Source organism: Podarcis filfolensis (assembly GCF_964270895.1).
Source record: "Podarcis filfolensis genome assembly, chromosome: 5".
Lineage (NCBI taxonomy): Eukaryota > Metazoa > Chordata > Lepidosauria > Squamata > Lacertidae > Podarcis > Podarcis filfolensis.
Window position 1 is genome coordinate 28,446,113 of NC_139608.1, and position 25,673 is coordinate 28,471,785.

At 40.2% G+C, this 25,673-nt stretch overlaps 1 protein-coding gene across 15 annotated transcripts; it reads right to left on the minus strand.

The window, feature by feature from the left end:
• Window positions 1–233: 233 nt before the first annotated feature.
• Window positions 234–25,231, minus strand: MFF (mitochondrial fission factor). Of its 15 annotated transcripts, none has more exons than XM_083613929.1 (10): window positions 24,907–25,135; window positions 22,924–23,080; window positions 21,076–21,296; window positions 20,670–20,842; window positions 19,796–19,884; window positions 17,706–17,780; window positions 13,008–13,166; window positions 6,315–6,374; window positions 2,493–2,577; window positions 234–1,069 (listed from the first exon to the last, which is right to left on the minus strand). In XM_083613929.1, the coding sequence occupies exons 2-10, from the start codon at window positions 22,959–22,961 to the stop codon at window positions 938–940; spliced, it is 1,032 nt and encodes a 343-aa protein (XP_083470055.1). In that variant the 5' UTR covers window positions 22,962–23,080; window positions 24,907–25,135; the 3' UTR covers window positions 234–937. The 15 variants fall into 15 exon arrangements, with proteins under 15 accessions (XP_083470055.1, XP_083470057.1, XP_083470056.1 ...); XM_083613931.1 differs by lacking the exon at window positions 17,706–17,780 and adding an exon at window positions 23,776–23,831 and having other exon boundaries at window positions 24,907–25,133; XM_083613930.1 differs by lacking the exon at window positions 17,706–17,780 and adding an exon at window positions 23,776–23,880 and having other exon boundaries at window positions 24,907–25,133.
• Between the last annotated feature and the right edge of the window lie 442 nt (window positions 25,232–25,673).

Consider the following 25,673-nt stretch of genomic DNA (forward strand, 5'->3'; position numbering starts at 1 on the left):
CATATATTTTAAAATCCAACACAAAGTGTATATTAATGTAAGAAAATAAGAGTTGTGCAAATGGTTGAATTGAATAGAAATCTACGAGCAAGCAAAAAAATGCAATCAATAATGGGAGTGGTGATTTTAGATGCAGTATATTGATCTAGACTGAGAGATATAAAAGCTTTTTTGTATGCTCCACACATCCAAAGGGCAAAAGGTACAGTTAATTGGAAAAATAAGAAATTAAATACTGCTTTGGGCTGACTTTTATTAAATACATTACATTGGTACTTTGTTCCATAATCTTAAGATCACTCATGGACAGATTTGCTTAAAAACCATCTTTTTTTTAGAAAAAACATTGCAAAATTAAAGCTCAAATACATCTTACACACACCTCTGGATAATCTGCTGACTTATTTTAGCAAAGAATGTATTTTAGTCAATATGTACATGTGCTTGAATGAGAGACACTCAGGATGCTTTTTAATCTGCTGCTCTACTACCTGAAATTTGGCTAAAATAAAACAAGTGCAATAAGGTGAACTGTAAAGGTGCTACATTTAATTATGGAATAACAATGAGAAACCATAAGTTAGGCCATTTTGCAGGTAATTCCAAAACCCAGTTGTTTCTTTCTACACAAGAGAGAACTGTCTGCAGTACACCTTTGTTACCTGGAGGCAATTCCCTTTGCAAAATAATTCAATGCAAATGTACATGTCATGCAAAAGGAAGATAATAGGATGATACAACAATTCTGAAAATATATACACAATCATCCAGGCATCCCTTTAACATTGTAAAGTTATGTTACAGCTGTTTACTGTGTCAGAAATATCCAGTGCATGGATCCTAAATCACCATACAATTCAGAGAATGAAACAAAGGACTTTGCAAATTCTCTATATGTTTCTCCACTGACAAATCTTCTGAAGTACTGTGACCATTTCTAGCGCCGAAACCAAAGCCAACTATTTAGTAGCCAGAAAGCTACAGTAATTGAGTACATGATCATTTCTCGTTTAGCACGCTCTTTGTTTTCTTCTTCCAGAAGTTGTAGACGACGATTAAGTTTAATTATCTAAAAAAAGAAAAAGAAAATGCCTTTCAAGTTTAGTGCTTACTATAAGTTACTAATTATTTCAAGACTTTTCTCGTTCATGTACTTCATATTTGTATCACTTCTCACCCCAAAAGTCTGCTCACATGGGGGACTTAGTAATGGAAGTCTGCGGTTCTTGTTAATACAGTATAATATTTCTGTACATTGATGCCACACACATGGATTCCAGCCTCAAAACCCTGGCTCTTTATACCTATATCAATGCTGGGTTTAGAAATCCCTACTTCTGGCAAATTCACTGGGGTTTTTTATTCATTTCAGTTTCCATTTCTGATTTTTGTCCTTCCAGTCTACATCTCTTGTCCTTTTTAAATGCAAAAAATGTGTGGGCTGGATCTCTCATTTTAGAGGTAGAGAGTCTGTGTGCCAACTTTGATAGGTATCCAGCTCGGACAGAACAAAACAGGAGCATCTAAACAGTGTGCGCTAGCACCCTACTCATTCACACTAAGCCGTGGTTTATGACTTACTATGATATGCAAATAGGCCCATGTATCAATATAGTATAAATAAATCACAATACAACCAAAACAAGTATGTAAAGCAAGCAAATCAATTCAGCTGCTTAAAACCAGTAAAAGAGAATAGAAACCTAACAGAAAAATAAGATACAGAACATACAAAACCAAACAGATTCCATTCTGCTGCATGGTTTGTTTGTTTGTTTAAAGAGGTAACTGCCCGTACGGGCCAGTCGTGTCCGACTCTAGAGTTGTGCGCCCATCTCACTTAAGAGGCCGGGGGCCAGCGCTGTCCGAAGACACTTCCGGGTCACGTGGCCAGCGTGACGAAGCTGCTCTGGCAAGCCAGCACCAGTGCAGCACACGGAAACGCCGTTTACCTTCCCGCTATAAAGCGGTACCTATTTATCTACCTGCACTTAGGGGTGCTTTCGAACTGCTAGGTGGGCAGGAGCTGGGACCCAAAGACGGGAGCTCACCCCGCCGCGGGGATTCGAACCGCCGACCATGCGATCGGCAAGCCCTAGGCGCTGAGGTTTTGCCCACAGCGCCACCCGCGTCCCGTTTGTTTGTTTACCATTAAACTAAACCTTAAACACATTGACTGGCAGCCACACCTCACCCCTGGATATTTTCCATCCAAGTGGGTTGTTCTTTCTCAATTCCTCTCCCATCAATCATGTATGCACTATTTAGTTCCTATATATTATTAGTATGTTTCGGAGTTGAGAATGCACAAAGTTTTATTCATAGACATATTAACATTCAAAGAAAAGAAATTGTATCATCATGCCACAGAAAAAGTTGTGGTATTCAGACTTCCAAATTTAATTTTGTCCCCTTTATCTTACATTCTGCATTGACTAGACTGGAAAGAGGCATACAAACTTCCACTATAACAGTTGAAGCATTTTAATTACCTGTCGTCTTAAAGAAACAGCATCCACAACAGTGACATCTTCTGGTGTTCCCTCAAATGTTGTATCCATATTTGAAAGGGTATATCTATGAGATAAAAAACAAACAAAAATATGCCTCAAATGGCACACATTTAACTGCACACGGGCTGGTGTTTTGTACACACATGAGGTCATTTCAATTTCTCCATTCTCCCTGTGCCCTCTGAAAAGCAACTGCTGAAATTCAGAGGCCTTTACATAGTTGTATGCAATGCAGGTTGAGGGGCTACAAATGGGAAAGCAAATAAGTAGATCCTCTCAGGTGCATATAGGAGTGACCATAGTATACATCTGGGCATATTTGGATTCCATTCAAAATATACAATTAACTGTTCTTTAGATGAAAGGGGGGGGGAACCAACCATTTTTAAGTGCTTTCTTGACTATTTTCCTACATACATAGATTTTCTGTTTAAAGAAACATAACCTTGGTTGAATTCTCTCTAGCCATTTCCATCTAAATGTAGAACTGTATTTGGAAGGGACCACAAGGATCATCTATTCCAACCCCCTGCAAAGCAAGAATCTTTAGATCAATGTGGGGCTCAGACCCATGACCCTGAGATTAAGAGTCTCATGCTGTACTGACGGAGCTATGATCAAATATTGTCAGTTTTTATGTATAAAGTGCTTTTCATAATGTCAAGTACATCACCGACCCTGGGATTCCTGATAAATTTCAGGAGTTTCAATCAAGTTTCCCAAATTTCCCAAATAAATTGAAGCTGAAGCCTAAAATGACAGAGGAATTATGTGTCCCGTGTTCTCATGTCCAGTAAGTGGCAAGACAGCCTGTTCTGGATGGGGTTGCACTCCCTTGGAAGGAGCAGGTCCACAGCTTGGGGGTCTGCTTGGATTCAACACTGCTACTAGAAGCTCAGGTGGCTAGGAGTGCCTTTTCCCACCTCTGGCTGGCCCGCCAACTATGGCCCCTTCTGAACAGTACTCCATGCTCTGGTTATTTGCAGATTGGATTGCTGCAATGTAATCTATGTGGAGCAGCTCTTGAAGATGACTCAAAAACTTAAATGTCTCCAAAACGCAGTGGTCAGATTACTGGCTGGGGTTCCATTTAGATCTCACACAACCTCTATTTTAGTACAGCTGCGTTGAATGCCGGTTTGTTTCTAGGACCAATTCAAGGTGCTCGTGTTAAAAGCCCTAAACACCCCAAATATCTGAAAGACTGCTTCATATCAAGAGACTGGCAGGAGTTGGAGGATGAAGGGGTCGGGGAGAGAGGGGATGTGCAGGCAGAGGAATCGGAGAGTGAGGAGGAGGATTTGGGGAAATAGTCCAGTGAGTTGTGGGGTTCCATGGCACCAGTGAGGAGGAACCTTCCCCACTGAACAGTTCCTTCACCGGCGCCAGCAGTATCTCTGAGGCAGTTGCCAGCAGAGTTGGAAGAACTAGATCAGGAGCCAGGGGGCAGGCCAACAAGTGTGAGGTACAACAGGACTTTCAGTTTCTCTCCTCCCCTCTAGTCCCCCATATACTGTACCCTCAAAATCTGCTCCATGGGGTCTCTCAACCTTCTGGAACAGATTTTGGGGTCGCCTAAGGGGTTACTGAGGAAGAAAGGAAAGAGAAGCCTTGTTGCACTAGTGGATGCCCAATTTTGCAACATTCTATCTTGACCTAGATTTCTAGCTCTCACAGCTGAAAAGGCACAGTAAATAAATAGCCTTTGATCTAACACTAACCAGAACAAAAGAGAAATCCAAATATATAGTTATAATTGTACTAGCACTTGTTTTCCATAGCAATTGCATTTGGGGGATTTTTATTTTATTTTATAGTACATAATTTCGAATTTGGTTCTGTAGTACTGAACAAGTTTTACAGCAACCCACAAGCACCATTTTTTAATTTTTTATTTTAAGTCTTGTGGCTTAAGAAAGATGCATACAAAGACCATCTCTGAATGCCTATCAGTTTACAGTCTGTGCAAAGAATGCCTTACAGTGCAATCCTATAAACATCTAGGTCCAACTGAGTTCAATGGGACAAAGTTCCAGGAAAGTGGAAACAGGACTGCAGCCTTAATTACAGAAGGACCTGTGATGTTCTGCAGACAAGTGTTACTCAAAACCTTTACAATATCCATTAAAAAATATTAGACCTACTATCTCAGTATATACTTATGCTATACTTATGCTAACAGTTTGTGGCACACTGATGGACTGGAAAGGGAGATGAGGAAAGATAAATGAACCAACTCCTTTTTACTTTACAAAGGTCCCCCTGCCTCCAGGGGTTATTCTTGCAAAGTACTTGTTCTGCCCTAGGTACCACAAGCTTTTATTCTCTCTTTTTCTTTCTCCACTGAACTCCTAAATGAAAAAGCTTAAAAACTGCAGGTTATATTTGGGCACTAGATTCATATGCTATGGGTTTCATTACCCTCAGACATACAGTTCTCTAAATGCACAGGGGGGCCCTGCATAATCCTTTACACAATGAGATTGTAAATTATTTCCTTTCTGTAAACTAGAAGGAAACTTTTATATTAAATGCGCTCCATTCTCCTTCTGTAAACCATATTGGGTATATTTTAAAAACCAAATATTGCCAAACCTGTTTCTTCAAAGTCAAAATCAATTTTCTAAGGTTGAATAGCAAAAAAATGTTTTTTCCTATTTCTGTCAATAGTGAAACAAGTTAAACAATTTTACAGTCCTATGTACACACCAGGGACTGGAGAGGGAGAAAACAAAACTTTTTAAATGCATAAAGAGAATAATATTTTAGTTGTATACCATGAGATCCAAGTAGACTTAGTAAAAGGAACATAGGAAAGGAGAGAGAAGGAAAGCATTCTGCACAATCATTGGCATTAGTTAACAAGTACTTTTTGATTTAACTTTAAATTTCTATTTGAAAAACTACTTGGGGTGGAATTCAACATGATGCTCTTCCAATCATTCCGTCTGTGCAAGCATTTCAGCTTGCCAGTCAGAATGAATTCCTCCCCTTGTCCCCCCCATTCGTTGTTCCATGGGTTCTCCTGATCCACTCAGAGCCAATTAAGGGGGGGGAGTCCCATTGCTCAAGCAGAAGTCTTTGTTCAGGGCTTATAGAATCATAGAATTGCAGAGCTGGAAGGGATCCCAAGGGCCATCTAGTCCAACCCCCTACAATGCAAGAACCTCAACTAGATCCATCCAACTTCTGCCGCCACCTCTCATGGGAGTCTGTTCCACTGCTGAACAGCTCTTACTGTTAGAAATTTCTTCAATATTTAGCTGGAATCTCCTTTCTTGTAACTTGAAACCATTGGTTTCGCTCCTAGTCTCCGGAGCAGGAGAAAACAAGCTTGCTCCATCCTTCTGTTGACAGATGACAGGTGGATCTCACCCTTTCTCTCTCTTTAATTCTGTGATGAGTTGTGTACTGCAAAATTTGTTAGAGTGTTCACCAGATTTTTAGTTATTTTGAAACAGATTTCCAACCTGAACTCGGGTCTTATATTGAATGCTAAAATCAATGGGAAATGCATCAAATACTTTTATTATAAGAGTCATCCATAGAATCAGCAGGCATAGTACAATGCAAAAGAATGTCAGTGAAAGGGTTTTAAAATTAATATAGAAACCAGCAGTTAGATTAGTACACATAATCACAGCCTGTTTGATAAAAATGATTATATATAAATTAATAGCAGGAAGCAAGCTCTGCTGAACTCAGAGGGGTTTACTTTCAAGTAAAGTTCAGGAGCAAGCTAGTCTCAGGTTTTGTGAAAGCTGAATATAGACTAGAATGGCTAACTAAGTGCAAATTTACCTGGCGTCATGATGAGGATTAGAGGAAGTGGCAGCAGCAGACCCACCACGTAACACTGGCCTAGGGCAAGTTTTGTAGATAGGAGACACAAGACAGAAGAAGAAAACAGGAAAGGCAGAGAAAAGAAGCAGAATAAAAAACCAGAGACAAAAATTGTTAATTTTTTTTCTTCTGTTATACTGAAACACTACAAATATAAACCCTGGTTATGTTTTCAATATATTCCGTTTTATAAATACTAATTACCAATGTGCGAAAGGGACTTAACTATTTGCTTGTTGCTTTTCCAGATACAAAATTTGTGAAGAAATGTTGGAATTAACGCTTACACATTATTTGTTTATTAAAATACTGATCTACTATTCTCTCGTATAAAATAATTAGGTGGTGTACAACAAAATACACAAAAACATAAAATACCATATAAAATAATCATAAAAATGACAGGCTTACTTTGGAAAGTTTAAACAAGTGACGAGGCCTGTAGACATATAAAGTCCTTCAAGAGACACCTGGAAATTAGCAGCAAGGACACTACCAAATCACTGCTGGAAGAGTATTCCACAGCATGCAACTGCTCACAAAGCTTCTGAACATGGGATGCAATGCTTCTCCATGTGATCTCAGTAACTGAGCTGGAATATAAGAGCTCAAGCTGTCCTTACAGTATTCTTGACTGAAGCTGTTCAGGGCTTTAAGAACCCTGAAGGTGATGCAGTAGCATACAAGTAGCCCATGCAGGTATTTTATGTGATTATATAGTTTTAAAACTATATAGATCATTTTCACCCATCTAAAGTACGGTCAAGGTGCAATCATGTTAGAAGCTAAACTAAAGTTTTCCATGCAACAATTCAGTGTGCATAACCACAACTAAAGATTTGTCAAAGGGGGCCTAAAGCGACCATAAATCGTAACAGAACACTGTGGCTGTTTATTCCACAGCTGCTAGGGTCTAAAATTATTTTTCCCAATAACTTGTGTTTTTTTTTAATGTTATATTATGTAAGACTACTGGGCGATACCTAAAGTTCTGTGATGAACATCTACTCAAGCAACAAAACTGCCACTTCCTCTTCTCTCCCTGCTCTAACAGTTTTTAAGCCTACACATTTCCCCTGAAAACTGGATTAAGACTACTTTGAGTTAAAAAACTGTTTTCCTAAAAGAAAGATATCAATGAGGAAGAATCTGCACAATAAATTATAATCATGCACCATATTTATTTTTGTGCACTTCCTACTACTTAGGGACTAGTTTCTCAACAGGATAATCCGCTGAGTCCATGTAGGTTATCTTGCATTCCTATTCTATAGACTCAAACAATCTGAGTTCTGCAGTGTGTTTCAAATTGTACAACTATTAACTTAACAGCATGTACATTTATTTTCCAGCTCTTAGAGAAACATTATTTTGCCCAGGAACTAGCAGTCCTTGATTTTAGTTACTTACAGCCTGATCTGCTGAATACGTAGTCTTAAAATAAGTCACATTTTGTTCAATGGGACTCACATTTTTAAAAATATACTCTGGGGGCAGAATGGCTGTAGTTTATTTTTATGTGTGTTGTTCACACAGTTTATGTTTATAGAGTTGTTTAATTTTGTTTTGTGTCAGAGATGGAGTGTTTCTATAATTTGTATAGACAAAATGACTGGAACTCAGAAAAAATGTAGGAGGAAGGAAAACAACTGTAACAACAGGGGTACAGTAACTTACTGCCCTGAGTTGACCCATGGAAAAGGTTATTTCTGCAACCACCACAATTTTGACTTAATTCTCCTGTATTGTCTATGTTTTTCCAAAGAAACTTGTCATCGCTATTTCTCTACAATCACGAGGGATGAAAAATATGTTCCCACAATGAGAGAATAAACAAAAAATCCTGTTCAAAACTCACTTGAATACTTTTTAAATTGGCACTCAAGAAGCCATAAATACCCATGTTCTGTTGGAAATAACAAGACCAGGGGTACAAACTGCTGTTAAAACAGAAGAATCCTGTTACATACCTGACTTTTTTTAGACCACAGCTACTGATCAACTGAAGGTTTTGCACTTCCAGTAAAAACCAAATACAATAACTGTATACATCATACATCAACAGTGTGCTGCTATCTGAACAAGACCAGAGTTCATTCTTCTTAAGTTGGAACTGCACATTGTAAGAAATGGTGGCCAGTTGAGAGCTTCCCTCCAACTCTCTGCATAACATGAGACACAGTCCATCCTGTGTCTCAATTCCCTATACTGAGTGTTACCAAGTGTCTACCAGCAACGGCCAGATGTGGGAAAGAAAGGTGGGGTACAGAGAAACACAAGGTAATGACATCAGAACATGGGTAAGTTGTAGTGCATTATACTCAACATAAGTGGAAAAATAGATGGCATTCCATTACCAGGTTTAATATTTTATAGACTTAGGGAGATTCTAAATATGCATGACCATTGCTTGCCAAGGTCATGCCCCAAGGGGGGGTCATGCTATCTGGCAAGCTGCAATGCACAAATAGAATGACTGGAAGTGTGCGACATTGAATTCCACCCTAAGGTTCCATATCATACTATCATCTCTCACATAGTACTTTTCACAGATATATATATATATATATTTAACCCACCCCAGAAGCATTAGTCTGCAATAGCTATTGACTGGCTGTTAATATATGGGAAGAAGCATAATTACAGCAACCAAAAAAAGTTTAACTGGAGATGCTAGGACAGGGGTCAGCAAACTTTTTCAGCAGGGGGCCAGTCCACTGTCTCTCGGACCTTGTGGGGGGCCAGACTATATTTTTGGGGGGAAATGAAGGAATTCTTATGCCCCACAAATAACCCAGAGATGCATTTTAAATAAAAGGACACATTCTATTCATGTAAAAACACGCTGATTCCCAGACCATTTGCGGGTTGGATTTAGTAGGTGATTAGGCTGGATTTGGCCCCAGGGCCTTCGTTTGCCTTACCCATGTGCTAGGAGCTGAACCAGAAATCTTTGGTATGTGAAAGCTACACTCTACAACCGAGCTATGACCAAATTTTATCTTGAAATGACGTACTGACTGAATGATGTGTTCTGCATTAACAAACTAATGACCACAACCTCATAGCAAATAGTAATGCTTCAAGTAGCACATTCAACTATGACTTTAAGCCCTATGCAGCTGCTCAAATTTGTCCCAGATTAATATATGCCTTAACTGACTTGAAGTTTCATGTTCAAAATTCAGTATTTATTCCCTAAAGAAAATAAGGCATAGAAAGTAAATAATCACTAGCCATCTACTAGATGGCTACTTCTGCTTGATTTTAGTTTTCCTATACCTGCCTTTAAAATGCCATATATATCCTTCTGTGATCACAATTCTTTGCAAACATACTCAAACATTCCATTGTGTTCCATGGGCTTATTAAGGATTGCAGCCTTAATGGAGCAATTTCTTATATTAGAAAATATACATTCAGCAACAAACTATCAGGTTTGGACTTCTTTGCTTACAAAATGAAATTTTAATGAGCTCTCTCCAACCATGTGTGCCCCCCAGCAGCCCCCCAATGTGCCCCAGAGAGTTAGAAGATCACCCAGAGCATTTGGGAGGCATGTGGGGGAGAGCAGAAGGGAGGAGGACCAGAAGCTGAATTTCATTGCTGCAATGGAAGTATGCTTGTAAGACTTCAGATTTCACACACTTTAGTTTAGTGGTTTAACAAAAAAATTTTTTGTCACAGTAGTACTAAGACTTGGCTATAAATATTTAATTTTAAATGCTCGTGAAAACTAGGAACATAGGAAGCTGCCTTATGCAGACTCAGACCGTTGGTCAATCTAGCACAGTACTACACTGGCTGGCAGTAGATCTCCCAGGCTTCACACAAGGGTCTCTCCCAGTCCTGCTGGAAGATACTGAATATTGAACCTGGAACCTTCTGTATGCAGATGCTTTACCACTGAGCCAAGGAATCACCAACATGATGCTTATTTTAGGTATTAAATGGAGTCAGATTTTACAAAATATGCAATGGGTTGGATTCAGGTTCAGTCATGCACGGACTGAAACCAAGGAAACTTACATTAATCATGACTAAGAATGACTAAGTCTGGATCCAAACCAATACGCAGAACCTAAGATGTATTAAAGGGGTCCTCTCTTGTGCTACAGCCTGTAAAACATAAACACCCATAAGCTGCAGGTAGTATACTTTTTTGTAATTTCTCAGCCACTAAAATAAAGGATTCTTAAAAATGAGAGATAATCTGACCCCTTTTCATTATCCAAGCTAAGGTAGAGAAATAATAGGCAACATGAATAGGAATAGTTCAGTCCAGTGAGTACTTTTTCACTAACTTGGGCATATTTACTGATGTCCCTATGATAACATACTTGTGTGTAACTTAAGTATCCAGGTTATAAAATGTTTTTCATGCACAGCACCTTGCTCACATGGGATAGTTTGAACCATACCAAGTTAACTCTAAAGTGTTGGTATTTACCAAGGCATTCCCATATTGGGAATGAGGGAGTGGGGTGGGGCAGGGAATTGAAGAACAGAGAAGAGTTACCTTACCATAGTATTATTAGCAATGATAAATTCTCAACATTTCAATTCATTATAGTATAACATGGTATAGTTATGCAAAACTGGTAGGAAAAGGAACCAGAAAAATATTTTGAAAGAGAAAACCAAAACAGAACTAAAACCAGAAGCTTTAGGAAGAAGAACAAAGCCAAAACTCAATCACTGAAATAAGTATTGTACTTACACTTAAAGAAAACATACCTTTTAAGCAGTGAGAATATGCTACCAAGGCCAATAAAAGAAAGAGTATAGTGTGAAATGCTTTTTTAAAAAAGACATTATTTTGCAGCCATGCAAGTGATGCATTTTCCAAATTTCACATTCATACATGCAGGTTAGAAAAGTTTCATCTGACAAAAAGGTGTATTGAGAACTGAAGAAAAAGAGGATGTTATCCTAGATTTTGAAAATGAACATTGGCAACAACTGCAATGAGAGTTTCCAATAACACTCAGGTTCTTACGATTAATATAACAAATGAAGAAAAAACCTGCTCAAATAGTTTATAAAATTTGAGAACTCACTGATGGGATAAAAGTGAAAGCTTTTGTCCCCCCCCCCCCCAATAAAAATGAAAAAAGTATATTAAAACTTTCTATTTAAATTTGGGGAAGCTATGTGTGCATATCTTTCTGGTGCATGCCAAATTACTGTTTTACTTTGTGTAAGGTTTTCTACTTGCAAGATTTCTAAAGCAGAAAAGCAGGACACAAATATTAAATAAAAAACAAACAAAATTCCTCCTGACTGTGAGCAGCCCATGGTAAGGTGGTGCTTCACACATGTACTGGAGCTTGACAAACTCTTAGATCAGGATTACTACCATAGAAGTTTGAACATACAGAATCAATTATTAGTCTTTTAAGGCAGTAGGTTTAGGTTTGCTTCCTCCAACCACCCTTGGTTTCAAATTAGTACAAAGACTTGAAGGAGGAAGGGATTTAAGGCTTTGCTTCCCCACTAAAAGCTCCTTTGAACTGGCTTTGGAAGAAACTGCAAACTGAGGATTCTGCAGTTATCTGAACCCCAACCTAGGCCCTTCACATTGTAAAAACAAGTTATGGCAAAGCAGGTGAACCTTTCATTTGCACAGGTGTCCTCAGCACCCCCCGCACCTCTAAGAGGATCACAGGGTCTATGGCTGCTAAACAAAGAAAGTTATTTGGGTAATATTCTCTAGTATGGCTAAGATTCTCAAAAGCTAACACAAAAATATTCCACTAGCAGAATGTGACAGAGGAGCAGACTTCTGATCTGTAGTCTGATAAGACAGTTACATAAACAAGAGAGGGTCCAGACACAACTGGGTTAAAAAAATGTAATTTATAAGAAAATAACACTTATTTTGGTGTGAAAAGGAAACAAAAAATGAATAAATACCTGGCTCATATGTAAATAGGTCTTACAACTTAAATTGTATAAAAATAGTATTTGCACACCCACCTCCAATTAACTGGTGGATTGACAACAAACAAAGACTCTGTATTTTTTTGAAAGAGTCTCTCCCCCATGCAGCAGATCTTAAGAACAGATTTTTTCCAGTTTCTGTCCAGAGCTACTATATGACTTGCCTTTCAATGTAGGTTTTTCTTATCACAATAATCAGAGGAATAGCAGATAGGACTCAGCTGAGATGAATGTCAATAAAAGCATTTTCATCTAGATCCCCCTCAATATTAGTGGACCTTGAATTTTTAGTTTATTAAGGCCATTTTGGGATTTGTGTTTAAAACATTTCAAACTCTCAGTTGCGTTCAAAAAGAATAAAAACTCTCCCACTGAAAGCAAGAGGATTTAAACAATCAACTTTGTCTAGAGTATGAAGCTATGTTTGTAGCACTTTGTTGCCCTTCTGTTCTTGGATTTCCAATGAGAGTGAGACTGACATTTTAAGTCACTGTTCAGTTGTTTCACTCTTGACCAAAGAAATAAGACAACTAAGCTCCATGAAATGTGAAGTTTGGAAATGTCATTCGCAAATAGCAAAAGCAAAAAAAAAAAAAAAAAAGAGTTAATTTTATTTCATGTAATTTAAGCAAACCAAAACCAATTAACTAGGAAATGAAAGGGAAGTAAAAAGCAGTAAACTGGGCAGAATCAGTGATGGCCAATCACCTGCGATTTTCATCCAGCACATCCAAGACTTGCTGGTAAGCCCTACGGGTAGAAGACTGGATAAGCGACAATATGCCCCGAGCAGAGTAAAGATTAGATCCATCTTCAGAGAACATTTGGGGTGGACAGACACGAACCTGTTGAGGTGATGGTGTCACACTGTTTGTGCAAGTGTAGCAAATGAAGAGAGAAACACTAGTGTCAGGTTTCAGATAGGAAAAAAAATCATCCATCAACCAACCCTTTTTGAAAAATTAAAGCTGACCCCCATTTTTTCTTCTTCCTTCCCCATCAACAGATTAAAAACCACATCAAGGAAATGTTAGTGGGTATCTTGTGAACTGACTCTTGGAACCCTTTATATGAGGCAAAATATCAAGGATAATGGCTTTGATTCATTGTGATCAAAGACTACTAAAAACCAGAGGCATGATAATAAGCAGGTCTGTATTAAAAACACAGGACACAACAGCACTCTTCAGCAGATAGTAAAGACAGATTTGGATTCACTGTATGTCAGAATCATACAGTACAGATCACAGCCTCAAATATATCCAAGTTACTCAGAGACTGGAGGAGAGTATGTTGAAAACATTCTGAAAAACAGAAGCCTATATAAAACAAGAGTGACATAAACATACTAGTTTGATTGATTGTTTTTTGCAAATACAGGGCTATGTGAAAAACATGCAAATATAGGACTACAAAAGAAACATGCAAGATAGCAAAAACACTGGTGAAGGCTTCTTATATCCCAAATATTCCAATAAGCAAAAATTTCTTTTAGCATTTATCCTGAAAGCAAGAGGCTGAGGATTAACCAAAAAAATTGCATCAAAAGCACTCATTGCCTATAAGACAAATGAAAGTGCAATTCAGCACCATCTATATAAATGGGAATTTTGCAATTCACTTCAACAGGATATTGATTAAACTTTTATTTTTCAAAGGTCAATTCTGAGAGAGCTATTGATCCCAACAAGATTTCAGAAAACTACGCATATGAATAGGCAAAAGTACTAAGCAAAATCTTCAAAGCTTGTAGTATTGACCTTTTTTGTTTTTGTTTAAAAAGAAACATTTCTCCCTTTCCACATTTAAGGTTGTACTTTAATTTTGAGGTTTAACTACATTAATCAAGATTTTACCATTTAGTCTGAACTCTGCCTTACTAAGAGCAGGAAGAGAAGCATTAGGGGTATAGCATTTTAAGTCCTTCTGAATAATCAGTTCATGACACAATCTGGGTGCAAGCCAACAAGCACTTTTCTTTCAAGCAACATTTTAAATAATTATTTTGAAATGAACCTGATGAACTAAGAGGGTACTCTGTGGAATCCATCAAGGGATTGAAAGGCAGTCATGCCTATCCTCTGTTTAAGAACAAAACAATTATGTATAAAATACATTTTTTAAAAATCCTTATTGAATGTTAGAAAGAGAAAAATACAGAACTTGTGGAAAGAGAAAAGTAAAAGCAGTACCGATAACCTGGAAATAAAAACGTTTGGGCCTCAAAAAAAAAAAAAAACCACATACAAATGTAGTGTCCCTATATAATAGTCTGCCAAGCCTGCTGTACAATACGTATATATTCTATAGAAATAGCTCCTTTAAAAATGACTATATTTAGGTTATATATTGTAATTATATCCTCACACACAACCCTATATTCTCACAGGGAGGCTATGTCTGTTGTGCTTAAAATGGACAGTTATTACTTATGTTTTACACAACCAACAAATAAGAAAGGCTATTCTCACAATCCTGAATGTATTTAAATAAAACGAAACCTCAAAGAGTTTTCAGTGGAACTTGCTTTCAAGGAAGTCTCATTAGAACTGCAAACCTCTTGTACCTTGTTACTTCAGCAACAGTAAAATGCAGATTTTCGGATATGAAGTTCTGCAAGTAAACCAAAAACAACTATTCTAGCAAACACAAGGCTGCAAATTAAAATTGTTCTATGATTCTGGTGTTTTACTAAATAAATAAATAAATAAACAAAATGAGAGAACAGGTCCCTGTCTCAGCAAGCTTACTACCTAAAATGGAACATTGGGTCTCTTACTGTGAATAGGACCTCAGGTTGATAAGTGAGTCGGCCATGAAACGTGATTTGCCCAAAATACGGCCATGTGACTAACTGATTTAACTGGCTTAGGCTTCTGAGAACCTAGACAGAACAGTAGGCAAACAAAATATGACTAGGGCATCATGATGCCATACTGAACCTGACACAGAGGAGAGGGGGATTTGCTGTGATTAATGTGAGTGGCCTGGGATGCAGAGCGTTCTCATGACTGGCTCACTTATCCACTTGAGAAGAAATATACCTAACAATATATTTTTCAGCTAATATAAGCTGAAATTTGTTTTATTCTTTGCTATCTTCACATACCAGAAAACCAACTACAGTGGTACCTCTGGATTCGAACGGGATCCATTCCGGAGGCCCGTTCGCATCCTGAAGTGAACGCAACCCACGTACGTGCATGTACAGGCCGCGCATGATGTCATTTTGAGCATCTGCACATGCACAAGCAGCGAAACCTGGAAGTAATGCGCTCCGTTACTTCTGGGTCACCACGGAGCGCAACCCGAAAATACTCATCCTGAAGCTACTTCAACCCGAGGTATGACTGTATGGTGGTCAAGACCTGCTGGGACTGATTCTATGACTGAAGAGGAAACCCTCTGCACCAGAGATTTTCAACCTTTTTGAGTCCACGGCTCCCTTAACCAACTACATTCTTTCTGTGGCACCCCTGTGGGGCTCAGAAGCCCAGTTATTTCACCCCTTGCCTGCAGAACTGGCACCTTCTCACCGTTTTTCGAACACCCTCCCCTGTGGAGTATTCCCTCAGCCTCCTCTCCTTGGGAGTTCTCTGGACTGCTGCTGCTGCGGTCCCTGGTATTTGACCTGCCCTGCCCCGCCCCAAAAAGAGGTGCCTCCCAGAGCCTGCAGAGCCTATAGCCAGGGCTGCTGCAATAAAACAGCTGTGCAAGCCTTTGGGAGGCAGATACGTGAAAGGGCATCAGAGGAGGAAGGGAAGGAGACAGAGGCCAGTGTTGCCCAAGGGCACCTCTGACCATCATTCAAGGCCATGGCACACTGGTTGAAAACCACTGCTCTAAACCATACCAAGGAGAAGAGCTAATTGAATTCAATGGAACTTCCTCAGAATGTATAGGATTTGACTACAAGTAGGTTCGGTGAAAGAAAAAAACCTGACTGATTCATCCACCATCTGCTCATGAACTACATTTACTGCTTTTATCGCCACAAAGATTGTCTTCAGGGACTCTGTGCAAGGCTAGTTATGTATATAATGTCTGAGAAAATGTGGTGCTAAAAACCGAAGTCAAAGCTAAGATACACTCAAACAGCTATACAACAGACTTATATAATAATCAAACCATCACTTCATTCAGTTCAGTATTGTCTACACCTGGAAGCATCTGTCCAGCATTCGAGACTGGAATATTTCCTAATACTACCTTGAGAGGATAGGAGCTGAAATGGGACCTTCTGCATGCAAAGAATGCACTCTGGTGAGCTTTCCCCAGGTTGTGTGATAAGATGTATATTAGGGATCAAACTCTTATTTACAAATTTGGGGGTGAAACTATTTACAAAATGGCAAAGGGGAAATAACAGACAACATTCATAATGACATCACGAGTAATATAAACCCATAAATAATTGTGGGAAATTCAGGAACATGTACAAAATCATATTCAGCTTAAAATCTGACAACAGTTTCTCATTAGTTATGATATGCAGTCACTTCCTCCAGCAAGTTAAAGCAAGAAGCTTCAAGACTAGCACAAGAAAAGAAGGGTTTATTAAAAATTCTATGTCTCTCCCCTTTCTCTATTCCATTTCAAGTTAGTGATCTAAGAAGCCTCAGCTTTTAACTATCAATAGGGAGAGACAGAGGAACAATAACTTGAAGAAGACCAACTTCCCTACAGTATTTCTACAACTAATAACATTGCTTATAACAGTGCTTTTTTCTAAAAAAAAATGTTTAGGGGTACTCTCATTTTCCTACTCATACTGAAATACTGCCCCCTCAATGAGGCCAAACTTAGATTCACAAAATGTTTAGGTGCATGCGTACCCCCCCAAAAAAAAACACACGCTGGCTAAGCCACTTATGTAGAAAGAATATATTTGCAAATAGAAGTTATGCATTGTCATATTTTTCCACCTGATTATGATACCTATCTGGCCTCTGGGTCCACCTGATATCCTTGCACTGGCCTAAAATTTGCATGCATAAAATCCAAAGTGCATAGGTCTGAACAGTGCAGTCAATCCACAAACCAACCACATGGTTCAGCTGATATGTGTTGGATTTTGCACACACATATCTCTACTACGCTCATGTAGGATTAGTATGCCAGAAACATGCAACCTTGTCCTCTCCACCAACCACTGTTTATCCCTAAAATTTGTTCTCAAATTTTATAGTTAAAAACTAAGCAAAAATATGCTCCCAAATTCATTACAAGAATGACAAATTTTCATATTCCGTTAATTTGTGTCTTAATTACAGGTGGAACCAAGCATACAGAATATTTTTTTAAAATCAAATCAGACAATATAGACAAGTCTCTTAGATGGCAATGCATTAAGTACACACTTGACATATTTAAAAGTGAATGGTTATAATTAGTGGTCAAGCTTACGTTTCATCCTTAGCTGTGAAGGGTGACTGGTACCTTGGCATTTTAACTCTCAGGACAGTTTCAAGACTGTGCCACCATTGATCACAGTTGTTAATATCTTAAAGAGGGAGCAACTTTCTAAATAATTGGAAGGTCATTAAGGCAATCATCATTACTGGTGATCACTTCTTGTGCCTAGTTATTATTAGTCCTCAAAAGCATTTGAGAATCTGTGTATGCTCAAAAGGTTATCAGGAAAGCCACTACATACAGTTGTATGGCAAATGCAGAAATGAAAACATATATTGTTCCAAGAAGGCAGATGAGGAAAAGGAACCAAGCCAATTCCTCTTCTAGACATGGTAAGGTTTGGCACAGAATTTTCTCATTGTTGCAACAAACATACTAGAATGCCATGTCACAGTTCCTATACTAGAATGTGGAAGCTATCCTGTGCGATTGCACTTGCCATGCATGGCCACAGTTCCAACTACTAACATGCATATGCACCCTCCAAAAGAAAGAAAAACATGTGTTTGCCAAAATGCTGCACAACAGCACTTGAAAGGATGACACTGTTAGCTTCTTTGGCCACAATTTCTTTTTTTGTGGAAAAACAGGAAACAAATTGAAAATGAAAACTGGAGGCAGCAGCCTGGAAACTCAGAACTGAGAAGGCAATGCTATCAGTACACCACATCAAGCAACACCCTTAATTCAGTCCATGTAAAACTCACCACTGCAGCACTAGAATATCATCCTACCCTTTTCAAATGCAAGTGGGATTGGCAAAAGTACTGTGATGGCTGCAGTTAGATTCAGGAAAGGTCATATACCTTAGCTTGACACTTGGAGGACATAGTTTATATCCAACGTCCACTTACCCTTTGAATGAGTCATCACAGCACCAACCTCACAAAGAGGCCTCACAACACCAGAAATGAACACCAGCTCCAACAGTGACCTACAGATAGCTAGAAACCCTTCTGTGAGACCTTGAACGCCCAGTCACCCTTGTGATAGCATATAACTTCAACTACAGAGGAGACAAGGAGTTGTTGTTCTAGCTGTTTCCATCTCCCCACTTTCCTCTCCTGCCAACAGGGGACAAGCAGGAAAACAGTAGTGGAAAGTGATTTCTTTCCTCAGGCTCATAGCTGGAAGCAAAATGAAGTGTTTACCTCACTACAAGAATCTTAATTAAAAGATACTGATCACCCCATAGTCTTAATGAATCAGCATTTATAAGTTTGTAATAAAGACCCACTCTGTCCTTTGCACTGCATAAACAAAGACGATGTAATTAATTCTAAGCATGCAGGCAGCAGAAGATTCAAGTAGATCCAATAACAATATGAAATACTTCCCTTCACACAAATCCACTATAAATGTATTTTGGAAACAAACTTTCTTTATCCTATAAAGAGAGTTCTGGATCCAGACTAGGTTAGTGACACTTTAAAGGTAAAGGTAAAGGGACACCTGACCATTAGGTCCAGTTGTGACCGACTCTGGGGTTGCGGCACTCATCTCACTTTATTGGCGAAGGTCATGTGGCCAGCATGACTAAGCTGCTTCTGGCGAACCAGAGCAGCGCACAGAAACGCCGTTTACCTTCCTGCCGGAGCGGTACCTATTTAACTACTTGCACTTTGATGTGCTTTCGAACTGCTAGGTTGGCAGGAGCTGGGACCGTGCAACGGGAGCTCACCCCGTCATGGGAATTCGAACCGTCGACCTTCTGATCGGCAAGTCCTAGGCTCTGTGGTTTAACCCACAGCGCCAACCACGTCCCTATATACATATATACTGGGGGGGGGGAATACCAAATGCTGCTATATGAAGACATTTAGCAAATGCTGTTTTCTGCAGCTGAAAAAAATGTTTTGAGAACAATCACACAAAATTTACTTCATTAATAGTTAGTTATTATTCCAACAAACAGAACAAAAAATATTTGGAAAGTCAGTTGTAGCTGTGTAAGATTAAGTAACTTCTCTTTATAAAGAAGATAATCAGTTGAAAGGCATATCCTAAGCATGAACTGGTAAGGAACACATGAAGAAGCTTTTTCTACAAATGTTGCATGCGCCAATAACCCCTCTACTCACATTGACTCATTTCTCATCAATTGACCATTTTGACGATTTGCGTTTTCACTCATGGAGCGTTCTCTTTTCAGTCTCCCAACTGAGCGAACCTGCAAAACAAAGGGGGGGGGGGATACGTCTTTCACCACTGCTATGGCATCAGTATCCAGCTTTACCTAATATCAACAACTGAACCATTTTCATTTTTAGCAAAGCAGAAAATGAATAAAAACAGTCTTCCTGGATGGTGACATTTTGCCTGATATTTTGGAAAGTAAGGAGAACAAAGACTCCCCTCTCTTGCATGTCCCCAATTTTTAAAATGAGAAAAAAATGCCAAAAATAATTTAAGTTTACCAGCAGCTTTTGAAATTAAGTTTGGTTTAAGACATAAATAGAGAACCATTGGGTCTCTAGACATTGTAGGATTCCCAGCTCTCATCAGCCCCAGCAAGCACAGAACATCAGGAAAGATGGGAACTGTAGTCCAAGAACATATACAGCCCTTCCACTAAAATTCTTATGCCAGTTTACACAATAATAAAATACAAATGATTAAGATGCAAATCCAAATTATCATAAAAACCTGAAGACCAAAAGGCATTAAGTCTTATAAGCCAGATAAAAACAATCAAGATAGCCCAAATTATGTCTAAGCAGCCTGGTACCAAAAATACAACCAAGTAAGCACCACACAAAAAAGTGTTCTGGGGGTATCTTTGCTTTCAACAGGGAGTATTAAAATAATATACTGTGTTCTACAAAGCAGAAACCTATTTTATAGTACTGATCTGAAATGGAGTATAAAGCAGTAAATATTTGACTTCTCTTTTGACTTATTAAATATAATATTGAAACAAAACATAATGAAATGAAAGGCATAAAGAATACTAGCCTCTTCATTTTGAGGAGTTTGAGTAGGGGCTCGCTCTAAGTCCAGGAAATCTAGTGGTCGTTCACTGAGTGAAATAACACGGGGAGGTGTTTTCAGTGACAGAGACTTGAATGGAGTTGACTGGAGAAGATCTAGATCTGGCGGCCTGGAGAGTGGAATGTCTTCACTATTACCTGTAAGTTAATATTAAGATCAAGAACATTTTACTAACAAATTATTCAAAATGGCTCGATGGGTAGAGTGCTGGAGCTGGGTAAAATCAAGCTCAAATCCCATATGAAGTATGAATTCACTGGCTGGTCTTAAGCAAATCACACTCAAATTCATATGTAAAAATAAATTGAATGGGTGTGAAGTCTGACAGCATGCTGCTTTATCACTTCTGTCCACCTGAAGGCAAACATACCTGCCACTACAATCCGCTCTGGAACTTGCATTGTTACACTGGCATTTGGAATCCCCCCTTCATGAGCACTGTGTTCAAGGTCAGCATTTGGTGGAGCAACCTTGAGTTTTTCCGGAACTCTCATTCTCTGATTGATCCCTTCAGTATACTCCATTTCATACTGAATTCGATTCATTTCTGCCATTTCGGCAGCCGGAGATGGGAATGCTGTCGTGCTCATCCTAATACGAGATAAAACAACCTGAATTACCCCTCAGTAGTAAAAAGAAACACAACATGGGTTTTGATCCACAGTAAATTGAAGTCTTCCACTGTTGGTAGAGAATGCGTTTTAAGTCTATGTGCAGCACAGCCATCATGTATAAGATGCCCCCTATGATTTAACATTGGAATTAAAATTTGCATACACCTGCTTTACTGCTTGCTCCGTGAGTAGAGAAACAAGCCACATAGCCAGTTATCCACAGCTTCTGGTTTTGATGCAATGATAAAAACATAATTAATTAATTAATGGCTTTCAAACAAACCATAATATAAACCAAGGTTTAAAGTTGGCTTCCATATCTTGGCTTGTTTGAAAGCCATTAACCATAGTTCCCAGTTCAGATGCAAAAGGAAGCTAGAGTTAACCATAGCTTCGTGTGTGAAGGGCAAAGCAAACTGAGAGCACAGGAGCTGCATGTGGGTGCATGAAACTTTTACATATCTTTGCACCAAGATATCAAAGCCTTATTAAACAGAAATTTGTTTGTGCAAATGTGGCCAATTTATGCCAACCCAGGGCAACCATATTGGAGGCAGATGGTAAAGAGACCAATTCCACTAATATTAAGCATACAGGGTGCAAAGAGAGCCCGCAAGTGAGCAAGTCTCACATTCTGACCTTCATTTCAAAAAATGAGGGTTCTGTACCTCTTTTCCCCCAGCTTCACCCCACATCTTAGATTCTTGCTTCAAGATTCATTAAGCATCTACAACCATCTAAATTAAATAGTACTAATTATTCCAAATGAGTGCCTAGCTCTGGGCAATTTATTTTAAAGACATATCTTTCTAACAGGCAAGAACAGGGGAGATTAACCTCTCCCCTTAACTGCTATGCGCATACAAGTAAAGGAGAAGGGGCTATGCACCTGACTGCCTGTGTCCTTTGCTGTGTGGGGGAACAGTGTGCAGGAGACTGTGGAATGGCCACACTCTTTTGGCCATGCCCAACTTTAGAATGTGGCTCCCAGAAGGGCAGCCAAGGGTGAAAGTGGCCCTTGGGCCAAAAAAGCTTAGCCACCACTGGCCAAGAACAAAGCACACTTTTGAAGATGCCAGTGTTCTGATGGAAGACAACGCAGGCCATATCAGCATTCTCCATTCTCAAATAATGAGACTTCTCCAAAGCCAATCAAACAAAATTAACAGTTACAACCTGTATGCATTTTAAATTCACCAATATAGATTCATATTAAGGATTTCTTAACATTTAAGGCAGAGACAGCCAACACAGAGCCCTCCAGATGTTGTGGGACTCCAACTCCCAGACCATTGCCCATGTTGGCTGAGGCCAATGAGATGTAGCTCCACAAAACACCAAAATTCCACTAGTCTGCTTGCAAGTATAGGCGCTAACTACCAAATGTTTACCTGTGCTGCAAACTGAAGAATACATTTCTATTGTTTCTTTATCCAAATTTCTGTGAAAAGGAGGCAAGGCCTCCTTTTCCTCAAGTAAGGGAACACATTAGGCTAGATAACAGTTTTTTAAATATTGCAATCAACAGAGATAAAAATACCTACAAGAGTCAATCTTCTATCTGCTTCTACAAGCACAAGTTCAACTCTACAGCTTTCACTAACCTTCCTACAGGAATATCACTGCTTGATCGCTTGCTCATTTTGTTGTTTGCTTGCAACGTTTTAATATCACTACACTGCAGCACTGTTCACTTTACGTAACAGTATCCCTAAGCAGTGGAACTTTTGTACATAAGACAGCATGACAACTGCTTTCGAGCTGTAAAGGGGGGGAGGGAAAAAAAGAACAGAAAACAGCATTAGGCATATTACATAATTAAATATTTATTACCTATTACATATCTAATCTGTACCCATCTATTCCGTAATGTGAGCTCAGTAAGTAAATGTCAGATATCTTCCATATACTTAAACTTATGAGGCTTCATAAATGCCAAATTTTTAAGTCCCCAGTTCTGATTTTTACAAGAATGGAAGTATAATTCAACAGATGTACTCTTGAAGGAGCAAAATATGCAATCAGATGGCAGTTGCTAAATTTACAAAATAATTAAACCATCCTAAAGAAAAATAGATTCTGTTTGTGCCTATCTAAATATAACTACAACAAAGCAGAGACTACTTGGTTTCTAACACTTGTTTTTATCCTAGGCTACATGGCAAGCAGATCCAAAAACAAGACAGGGAATCTGCCTACTTAAGCATATGGTTTATTGCAAATCTCACAAGGGTGAATAAGTATATGTGGTGGGAGTTTAGAAATCAGAATACAACTAACCACGCTGCATATGTTGCAATGTAGCAAGAGATATTATTTTGCTGCCATACAGAAAAGTGGGAACAATTATGACATGGAAGTCAGCATGTTCACACTTCTGTAAAAAGGCTCAACCCCTACTGAGAATCTTAAGATGCAGAATAAGATGTGAACAAAGGACAGCATAGATGAGGTACCTGTGGTCCGACTTTGATAGCAAAGGCCAAGAATCCAGGGCCAATCCCTTCAACCACTGAAGAAAGCCCAAAGAACCAACATTAATCCCTGTAAGCCTTGTGCACCTGTGGATGAGTGTGTCAGGTTGAAGCACTCTACATCGGCAGCATCTGGAGGACACCGGTTTGGGGGAAAGCCAGTGGAACTGCTGGCACATGCAGAAATCTTTATGCTTTTTGGCATAAAAGCACTGCCAGAAGTTGTTACCCAAATCTTCAGGCAACAGAGGAGTGTCTGACCCTTGCCTCGCAATACCAGTCGCTGGACTCCACAAGTGGGGAAAGTGCTGCGGTGCACCGATCCCGCTTACGGGCTTCCCATGATGACTCCTTTGAGAAGAGGAAGCTGGATGAGATGAGCCTTTGGGCTGATCCTGCAGGGCTCTTCTTAAGGCGTACCAAAGACGTGGTTTGCAATGCTTAACGGCCTGAGGGCAAGGAGTGTAACAGGTTCATAAGGCAAACTCTGTAGTAACAGTTCAGGAGAGCCCAAGGCAGGATCGGAGCAGAGGTCTACCCAATTCAGCACCCATTTCCTCAAAGTGGCAAGCTGGGTGCTTTGACAAGAACCTTCAGCACAAAGCATGTAATATATAGCATGTAAAGGCCTCTTGAGCATAGAAATTACAGCCATAGCCGAACTGAGAGGTGGGGAAGGGTGTGTGTGGGGGGGAAGACTCTGGTCAGAAACCGAGAAAAGCGCAGTAAGCCAACACGTCAATGGGTATTTTTTTTTGGAGAGGGGGGGGATTTGACATGACAGTAACAAAGGCCTCGGCGACGGGGGTGGGGGCGAGGAATAACGGCAACGGCCGGGGAGGCGGGCTGAGGCAACGATTTGATAGGAACCTGTGTGGGCTGAGGGACCGTTATTTATGAGGAAGGGGGTTCAAAGATGGGACGGGAATAAAGCCCCCCCTCCCGCCAACGCTGAGGGAACCAGGCGCAACGGCGGTTGGACTCGGGCATCTGGTCGGCGGTGGGAGGTGTGTGTGCAAATTTCGCAGCTTCCTCCCCATTCCCGCGCCCCCCGCCGCCGGCTCCTTCTGAGGGGAAGGGAAGGCCCAGACCAGCACTCTCTCCGGTTCTCACCCTGAGGCCAACGGGGAGGCGGCTTCTTGGGTCCCGGGTATCCACTCCGACCGCTTTGGTCTCGGTTCCTCTCTCTCTCTCAGGGGCCGTTAGCCAAAGGGCATCCAAGCAGCCCCTCGCCTACACAGCCCTGGAACAGAAGTAACGAAACGAAACAAAAAAAAAAACCGACCCCGATTGGCCCCACAGAGTTGCCGTACCCGGCGGGGGGAAGAATGAGCCGTGACACCTCACGTGACGGGGAAAGGGGTGGGGAGGAAAAAAAGGGAGCCGGCAGGGGCTGAAGGTGCAGCGGCCATCTTTACTGTGGTCACGATGCTGCTTCGGAGGAAGCAAGCAGTGGCGTAGCGTGGGGGGTGCAGGGGGGGCCGGCCGCACCGGGCACAACATCTGGGGGGGGCGCTGCACTCGCAGCTCTCTGCCCCTACCTGGCTCACTCACTCTCTCTCACTGCAGTGCTGGCTGTGTGAATCCGATCCGAGCCGCCGGGTCGCCGCCCACTGTGGAGGGGGTGGGTGCCAGGCGTGCGGTGCGGAGAGAGAGCGAGGGACTATCTGGGGGAGGGACAGTGCAGCGGCCGCCCAGCGCAGCACTGAGCACGGGAGAGAACCACACCAGACCAGCCCAGGCAGCAGCAAGAAGAAGCTGGCAGGGGGGGCAGGTTAGGGGTTAGGAGGCGCAAATTGAATTTGCAGGTAGGTTTTTTTGATACACTGGCGGCTGCGGGCGGCGAAGACCTAAATATTCAGGTTTAAGAGTGGGGAAGG